Source organism: Musca autumnalis, unplaced genomic scaffold, assembly GCF_047663935.1.
Source record: "Musca autumnalis isolate F117 unplaced genomic scaffold, ASM4766393v1 scaffold_4, whole genome shotgun sequence".
Lineage (NCBI taxonomy): Eukaryota > Metazoa > Arthropoda > Insecta > Diptera > Muscidae > Musca > Musca autumnalis.
The window spans coordinates 153,091,924-153,101,650 of record NW_027411977.1 but is presented as its reverse complement, the minus strand read 5'-3'; the positions used below and the strand labels follow the sequence as shown (position 1 = coordinate 153,101,650).

The 9,727-nt window shown below is 32.6% G+C and overlaps 1 protein-coding gene across 1 annotated transcript; it reads right to left on the bottom strand.

Moving 5' to 3' along the window:
• Nucleotides 1–7,452: 7,452 nt before the first annotated feature.
• Nucleotides 7,453–8,578, bottom strand: LOC141402802 (uncharacterized). Its single transcript, XM_073984756.1, has 2 exons — nt 7,776–8,578; nt 7,453–7,725 (listed from the first exon to the last, which is right to left on the bottom strand). The coding sequence occupies exons 1-2, from the start codon at nt 8,182–8,184 to the stop codon at nt 7,607–7,609; spliced, it is 528 nt and encodes a 175-aa protein (XP_073840857.1). The 5' UTR covers nt 8,185–8,578; the 3' UTR covers nt 7,453–7,606.
• Between the last annotated feature and the right edge of the window lie 1,149 nt (nt 8,579–9,727).

Sequence of the window (9,727 nt, the reverse complement as noted above, 5' to 3'; positions counted from 1 at the left end):
TATAAAAATATATATAATATTATTTTTGTAATCTCCATAAAAGAAATGTTTATCAGTGAAAAGCTTATACACAGGGGTAGTGGAGTAGGGTATCAGATAGTCGGCCCGTTCCGACTATAGCCTTTGCTCACTTGTTCTAATTTTGCAGTATACCATTTGGGGCAATTTTGAACTTCACGTTTGGGGTGATTTTTTTGGGCAGAGCCCGTATGATTGTTATTATAATATTTCTAATTACATAATAACAAGCATACGCGCCATGGATCCAATGTTAAGAAATAAAAAAATCAATATTTTAAAACAAAAAAATGCAAAACTCATCTATGATTAAATTATTTTTTCTTTCTTTTTTCGTTACTGAAAATACATATCGAAGCCATAACTTCTCAACCTCGTATCTTAAAAAATTTTTCAGGAGACATAAAAACGATTAATTTTTTGATACATCGGGGTTTGGGTAAAAGCTTAAATGCAATTATTAGGGAATTTGATGTATACAATTTACTAATAATTGTATTTAAACTTTTAGCTAACCACCGATGTATAAAAAAATTATTCGGTTTTTACCTTTCCTGAAATATTTCATTTTTATACATTACACCACTATGTGGAAAGGGTATTATAAGTTTGTTTTGATAAAATTCATGTAACACCGCGGAATATTCGTCGGAGACCCCCAATGTGGTATACCAATCTTCATATCTGGGCGAGGTAAAGCGATTTTGAGATGTGTGTCCGTCTGTCCATTGTAAATTGTAATCAAACTCCAGGCCGCAATTATGGACCGATCGTCACGAAACTTGGTAAGGAGGTCGGTTTCACATCAGAATATATCGCTATTTTAATTGGTGATGATCGTGAAATATTTAGCGGGTGAAATGGACCACAAACATAATTTTTATCCGATTTTGTAGCTGCTCTGTAGGTCGCAATAATAGTCCGATCGCCTCGAAATGTTAAATAAGGTAAGAGGATATGACAAAGATTTAGAGGATTAAATGGACCACAACTTTTGTGTGAAAATTTTGAAAATTTTTAATATACAGCTTATATATTTTTTCCTGGAAGGGAAATTCCGGGTAAGTAAGCTATACTTGGAAGAGGAACGCTTGACCTTTCTATTGATATCAATTGTGTTGGTGTACATGATAAGAGAACAGAGTTACAGCCTAATATACCCAGTAATTTGTTTGTAGTGTTATCATAAACACACTAGAGTTCGCAATTATAGCTAAATAATCACGAAATTTTGCACGAGGTAAGAGTTTAGGTGGAAGAAGATGCCTACAATTTTGGATGATGATCTGATATTATTTAGCGGGTGAAACGAACCATTACTTCTGTATGAAAAATAAAAAAAAAAATATTTTAGGTCTATATGTTATTTCCTGGAGGACATACGAGTATACCGGCAAAGTAGCCTACATATGGAAAATAACTACTGACCTTTCCTTCTGATGCAAATTGCAATAACGAGTCTGCTAGAAAATGTGTTTTGTGTAGAGAACCACATTTTCCTATTCCCAGTTTTTGCATTATTGCAAATTACATGGTGCATTAACGTTTTAATTGTCCAATTGGATTTTTATACATACGTTGCAGCATGGGTCGCTTTGCCACCTCTTTGCAAAACGATTCCCCAGCCCGGCAAAATCATTATTATTTAAGCTTGGTGTGATACGATACCAGAATCCACAAAGATATTTCTTACAATAAGTTTATTTGTTCCAGACTATTTAAAAAAACGAAATTTTGATTTGTGAAAAGCTAATACCCAGTGGTAAAGGTGTAGGGTATCACATGGTTGGCCCCGTCCGACTATAACCTTGGCTTACTTGTTTTAAGATACGAGGTTGAGAATGTAAGGCATTGATATATTATTTGGTATATTCTAAGCAGCTTAGAACCCGAGGAAATCATTTTTTTATACCCTCCACCATAATATGGAGGGTATAATTAAATTTGTCATTCCGTTTGTAATACATCGAAATATTCATCGGAGACCCTATAAAGTCTACATATTCTTAACTAGGGTAAAGTTCTAAGTCGATAAAACCGTGTCCGCCTATTGAAATCAAGATAAAGCTTGCAATTAAGATAGAGCTTTGTAATTTGGTATAGAAGTTTCTATTACTCCTAGGATGTTTGGTATTTTGAATGCTTTAGCTTCATTATGACACCGCAATGGCTGACATTTGTTACTTAGTCGTTGGAGGTTTAAAACTTTTCCCCAGAAATTTGTCGGTATAAGCCCACGCCTTCATATAGTCTCCATGGAAAGACACCTCCTGATTTGCGGTATTTTGAAGGTTGTGTCCTCAATATTCCTCTGAAATGGCTAAAATTTGGCATTTAGTCAACTTTCCCCTCTAAATGTGTCGTTATAGGTCAACGCCTCCATATAGCCCCCATAGACCGGTTCCTCCCGAATTTGTGTATTTTGAAGGCTGTGGCCTAAATGGCTGACATTTGGTATTAAGTCTTCGTTGGGGGTATAAAACATTAATTTTGAAATTTGTCGGTATAGGTACACGCCTCCATATAGCCCCCATAGAACGGTACCTCCAGAATTTCGGTATTATTAAATTTAGCCACATTGTTTTACCAAAACTGCTGGAATTTGGTATTTAGTCTTTTTCATAAACAAAAGGAAACTAATTCTTCAGTTTTACTTCAATACAACTGGTGGTGGAGGTCGTAACAAGATCACCCGGGTCAAACTTAACGCTGTTCTTACTTTTTTGTTTTAATACGTTTTTTCACACTTCAACCACTACAACTTAGCCATTAGTTAACAAATAATATTTGACTTGCTACAGAAACAAAAATAGAAATTATGGCGGTTTATAGATAAATATCTAAGAAGCTCCGTTTTTCTCTAAGTTTACAATTATAAAATCACTTTATGGAGTAACCTTAAAAACTCCAACAAAATTGGTGCAACAATAATATATAACAAATAATAATCCCTGTTCAACAAAATACGTGGTATCATATAAAAATAAAATAATAATATGCAACGAAATTTAATCCTGTCGAAAATAACGTAATAACATTTTTACTTTGAACTGTGATTCATTCTTGGTTTACCGACAATAATCAGTTAACCTAAAACACATACTTATGAAAGAAAGCATCAAAAAAGTTGACAACATTGTTATTATTGGTAGGACTTGACAACATGTTACCGACAAATTTCATTAACTACTGAAATAACAATTATTCCGATTTTATAGGTAACCAAACATGAGTTGGAGAAATTGAAAATTTCGACATTTTAATCAATTTGGAAATTTGCTAAAAAATGAGATATTTACATGTGAGCAAGTTTATTCTCACGATTTCTTTCCTATGCCTCAGTATTGACCCTTTTTGTACGTTTCCTTTTCCTATTGGATGGATTTTAAAATGTGAAATAAACATTAAAAATAATTGCTGAGGAGGCCCTTCTTTCATTTAACGATCACATCTAACATTAATAGAAGCCGAAGGCTATAGATCCGGTCGAAAAATCCAAGCAATAACAAAAGAAAACATGTAATAATGGGGGTACGTGTTTAATTTAGGCCGTTTTGAAAAGCAAAAACCTTTATCTTACGATTTAGTCAAACATTTCCCTTTGGTGGTATATATGCATAGAATCCGATTTTATCTCTTATCACTCCTCGTGTTTTCCAACAGTTTTTTTTAATCTCATTTTCAAAGTCAAATTCTAAAATAAATAAAATTTTAAAATACGTACTTTGCATGGAAATTTAGCGCCACATAGTGCGAAATATGAGCACTTCTTATATAAGTGGGTAGCATGGGCTCAATATTGACCAGATAGACACACGATTTCCCGTAGCGCTCATGTAACGGTGGCGGCTGTTTTTATATTTAGATTAATTTTTCAAACGATTTTGCTGCAAATTGTTATGTTGAGATTTCAGTGGATAGAAAAATTGAGTACAAAATATTTTCAATATAAGATCGCGTTGAGCGGTACCGGCCGATATGACATATTTTAAAGTTTTCAGGGTCATTTACCAACCTATTTGGATGTATTTTGGCATTGTATGTTATTCGTAGAAACCTGCTTAATTAATGCCCACCGGATTCGGTTTACTTGAAAATTTGTATTCAGTGAATAGAAAATGTTCTAATAAAACAATTTACAACATAGATCCTTGCTTTCGCCCTAACTGCCCCTCCCCCAAACATCCACTTACATTAACAAATGGAAATCAAAAATATATATTTTTGAGATTTTAATTTTTAGTATAGTTTCATTAACATTTTACAAATTACTTCAAGAACACGCCAATAAATACATAAATCGGCCAGAAATAACAAAAACAACGGGCAGAAAGGATAGGTACCTGGTTTTTGGTGTCAAGTAAATAATTGCAAAATGAATAAATGTGCAATAAAATCGTGGGATTTTCATCGCGATTTTTTAATTAAGGATTTTTATGACATTTATGGTATGTGGATATGTAAAGCCATAATTTTTGATCATAATTTAATTGTTGTGAGTGTAACATAGACGGTAAATTCAGAAAGAGAATATGCTGCATTTGGTCTATTCCAATTATAATAATGGTAGTCCGCCAGAGAAATTGATATAATCACCTCTCATAAGATAAGACCTGTATATAACATTATATACCACACCGAGAGAGAAGACAGGCTCAAAACTAAAGACGTTACATGGAAGCCCCAAAACAGTAACCGCACGAATTGACAGGAGAATAATTAAGAATAAATAAAGAAATTGACGAAAAACCCCAAAGCAGCACCAGAGAATTGTTTTTTTTTTTTTTTTCTAATTAAAAAAGATTTTGGAGTCAGTGAGACACATGGAAAAGTCAGAAAAGTGCTAAATAATAACAACCCTTCATCACGAGTGCCTGAGTAAAAACCATTACCCTCCCAGCACAATATATAGAAACTATTCAGACTTGTTACAGACAATTTTTCACACCATCTTTAGTATTGAGATGACGTTATATTTTCTGATGAGACTATAATTATGTTTTACTATCACGATGGGCACTCTTTGGCGAAATCCCTTACAGCAACGGAAAACAATAATTTAGTACATACCGTAAAATTCGGAAAACTGTGATTTATGGTATGGGGTTGTAAAAACAATGACAAGGAGGTTAATTAAGATGTTTTAAAAAGTGATTAACCAACAGCGTCAAGAAATTTGGGCCTGTTGACCCTGCAAATTCAAACAAATTGCAATATAAGTACTACCAAGTCAACGACCCTAGGCATAAATCTTATTTATGTAGGACTTGGTCGTTATACAACTGCACCAAAGTCATTGACACCCCAGTGCAAAGTCTAGATATTAAAACCATCGACAATTCATGAGTACACCTGAAGAAAAACGTCGGGAATAGGTCGCCCACTAACAGGAAGGACTAAATAAAATGCATTAAAGAAGAATGGAAAAAATAACATTTCGAAACTTATTTATTAAATACAGAGATGTTTACAAGCTCTTACTGATGCGTAAGGTGGGCATACGAAATATTAAAACCACCTTTTCGAAAAATTCCGTGAAAGACTGAAAAGGTATGAATTTTGCAATTCTTTAGTAGACAGTGCAAGCAATTTGTTGTTCTCCGTTTTGTTAATTTTAAGAAAATTTTTAGTTAAATTTAGCTACTTTGCACAATGGTCCCAAATCTAAATTTTCTGGCCAAAACTATTTCAACGTCCATTTTGTATTGAAATTAATTATTATTTATAATAAATGTGTACAAACAACAATTCTTACGTTTTATAGACCAAAACGACCAAAAACTGCCAAAATTTGTTGAACAGGGTGGTCCCGTTGTGTGGGGTCTAAACGAAAACATTGACCTATGTTAATAATTTTTGGTACGAAGGATTCATATCTTCCAAGAGGTCAAAATACCAAATTTCAGCCGAATCGGTCATAAAATGTCGCTAAAATCAACAAAATATCTAAAACCGGACGGTACTTTTATGTGGGGGCTATGACAAAAACTTGACCTATTTTTAAAAAAAATTATACGTACTTGTTTTCTACACTCTGAAACCCCTAAATAAGAATTTTAAGGAAAATCGGTTGATAGATGTGGGAATTACCGTTCTATTTCGATTGGATACTACGTACAATCACAACAGGTATTTACAAAAAATTCTTCCATCTTAAAATAGAAAAATCTACTTTATTTTAACTGTGGCAAATTTGAGCACGATTTGACTTCTGAATTTATTAGTACAGACCCCTTGCTATCTTTCAAATTCGATTTGGAAGTGGACATATTTGGACATTTTTTTTAAGTTTAAGTATATTTAAAAAATATTTGTAAAAAATAATTTTTAATATATATAAAAACATTGATTTTATTACGCTAATTTTACAAATTTCATCGTTCTTTTTGTAAATATTATGAAAGTACTCATTAACAGCTTCCCGATTCATAATAACTTTGGTCTCACTTCTGTATATTTATGCAGCGACGCAATACAACAAAAATTGTATATTTTACAGCACAAAGTATGTTTTATTTTTTCATAAAAAAGTGTCAACTTTGGTACTGCGCCAATCAACGAATACTAACGTTATTTACAAAAACTAATTACTTTCAGATGACTTTATATTTTTTATTATTCTGTGCAAAAAAAAATTAAAATTTCTAAACTTCAAAAATAGGGTTTTGGCCAAAAATTTCCTGATTGAAACCTATGTGCTTTGTTAAGAATTAAACTGTTCACAAAAATATTAATAATGATATTAATTTATACCAATAAAATTAAGTTTTATTTAAAATTTTGTAATAATTTTGGCTTTGCAACAGCGTTCGAAAACTTACACTAAGGTACCGTACAATAACGTTTTGTAGCGTACCTAGCATGAAAAGTTACACTACGATAAGGTACCGTACATGTACACAAACTTTTAAAAAAATTTTAGAGTTTGTGTACATGTACCCAACGAAAATCGTAGCGTACATGTTTGGTACGCAACCACCATTGTAAAGTAACAACCACGTACCCAACCGAAATGGTTGGGTACGTACGTTATAAATGTTGCGTGTACATTAAAAAACCACGTAGCGTACATCATTATGTACCCTAAAAAATAAATAGAGGTTGCGTACACCTGGGTGATGTTTATTAAGAGGTTGCGTACACCTGAGTGATGTTTATAAAGAAATATTAAATATGAATGGCATGAGGAAAATGCAACCATAAAAATAAGAGTGAATATCGTATAAATAAAATACAAAAGTAACTATATTTATATTTAACCAGTAAATATGAAAACATTTATTTATTTCATAAAAAATTAACGACTATAAAAAATATTAACATACTAAAGAAAATAGAATTTAACAGGAGAAAGCTCAACTTTAATAATTGAAATTCCCATTAACTTTTACCATTAATATATGTTCAAGATTTGTTGCTGACATGCGGTTACGCTTACTTGGGTTGACGGTATTGCCTGTACAATATTAGTAATCTCACTGATGATGGTTTTCTGAGAGTTCCAAAACGCTATTATATTTTCATTTAGTGGCAATCTTGATTGCCGCTCATAATTGGCAAAATCAGCTTCTAAATTGTGTAAATTAGATCAACTCGGAATTTCTGTGGTAGGATCTATAATTTGCAGATAATCGGAAAAAGATTTGGCTGCATCTGGTCTACTCGGTGATGGAGCTTCCTCTAATATTGGGTGACTTGTATTGTGTTCTGAAACATAAAAGATGAATGATATAAATAAATAGGCATTGCAAACTTACCTTCTGTTGTGTTCATGCGTTTATATAACGATAGTATGTAGTTCTTCGCCCTTTGTTTTTGTTCGCAGGTTAAGCATACTTTGATTCGTGGATCCAAGAACACAGTTGCGTTAAACAGTTCATTTTCTAAAAGTTTATCCTTTCTTATCTTCAAGGACTCTTTGAGAAGGGTTTTCATGTTGCTATCCGGTAAAGCGTCAATTTGAAATGTTATATCCATAACAATAATGTATAGTTCACTATAGCACAACTGTTCGCTTTGTAACTTAATGGTAGCATTGTAAATAGGTTTAAATAGTCCCAAGAATTCAGTTGCGAAAGACCATTCTTCAGATTCAAGAAATAAATCAGGATAATCCTTGCTTAGTGTATTTATAATTTCCTTCATTTCCAGGCATCTTTCAATCATTTTATATGTTGAATTCCAACGTGTTGCACAATCAATGATAGGTTTTTTGTAGAGTTCACTTCTTAGAAAATTTAAAATCGTTCGACATTGTCTTTTACTGCCGACTGTTTCAGAACATCGTTTACACACAGTTGGAGAGTGTGAGCACCACAACGAATGCTAGTAATTGTGTTCGATGAGATGTTAAAATCAATTGTGTCAATTGTGTCAATAGCTATTCGGCAATCGATATCATCTTCATCTTCTTCGAAATCCACGGCATCATTATTTATCGACAATTGCATTTCACAGTTCAGGATTCGTACAGTTTTGAGCATATTTGATCCGTTGTCGGTTGTAATAGTTAAAATATTACGTATATCAACATCATATTCCTTTAGAACATCCAGTATAACTGTTTTTAAATATTCAGAAGTGTGACTTGATCTAAGCTCCTTTATAGCCAACGTTTTAACAACGATCTTACCATGTTTAATGTACTGAACATTAATACCCAGCATACTTAAGTCCTTGTTGCGACATCCATCTTAAGGGAAAATAATATCCCTTTAAGATCGTTTGAGATTTCCGTTTAAATATTTTTTGAGAAAGCGATAATTCGTTCCATTACGTTATGTTCATTTACAGTTATCCCGAGTACACTTAAAACAGGTTCTATAAGAACTTTGAAGGCTTTATCTTCGGCCATATGTAAAGGACGTCCATTTTTTGTAAAAAGTTCCACCAATGCTGTTTCAATGTTTTTTGGATTCACACTTTTTTTAATAATATTTTGATGACTCTTTTTTCTTTTACGTTTTCCCGTTTTTGATCAATATAGTTCGCATACAAATCGGGATGCACAATTTTCAAATGTCGCTCAGGTACTTTATGGTGTTGGTGTGCGAGGAATAATATTTCCGCCTAGTTCTGACTTTCTAACTTATCAAAACCAACAACTCAGATAATTCTACCTGTAAACAAACTATAAAAATATAGCAGACCCAAAGACCGGATGTTGCCTTCACAGCTAGGTACCAGTCCTTGGGTACCTCAACGGCAATTCATAATTTGGAAAAACACAAAAAAAACAAAAAGTAATTCTTATTGTGTTGGTGTAGCATTTCTTTTTGTAAGATGATGTTGATACTGAAAACAACTTACTTGAAACTGTTCTTCGATGCTTTCTTGACTTTGCTAAAATATTGAAAATGAACCACCTGTTTTCACAATACAAATGATACGATTTTTAATAATAAAAAAACACCTCCATAACCTACAGCCCTATAGCAACCCTTTTGTAAATTGTCTAGATTTTAGATATTCGATGACAGCGTTTTGTTTAGGCATTACTAACTTCTTGCATATGTATTTATGACATTTAAATAATGATATTTATAGTCCTAATTAGTTGAAGATACATATTCATTTATATTTACTTGTATTTCATTTGTATATATTCCACAAAAATTAAACTTAATATTTTTAATACCTTATTAACCAAACAAATGTAAGTGTACCCTAGCAACACTTTCTTTTTAAAGGTACATTATGATGTACTCTA

Bases quoted from the DNA above. Each gene is read 5' to 3' on its own strand.
- LOC141402802 (XM_073984756.1), bottom strand. From the start codon at position 8,184: ATGATTGAAAGATGCCTGGAAATGAAGGAAATTATAAATACACTAAGC. The intron at 7,726-7,775 runs GTAAGTTTGCAA...TTTATGTTTCAG, and splicing joins ACGCATGAACACAACAGAAG to AACACAATACAAGTCACCCA.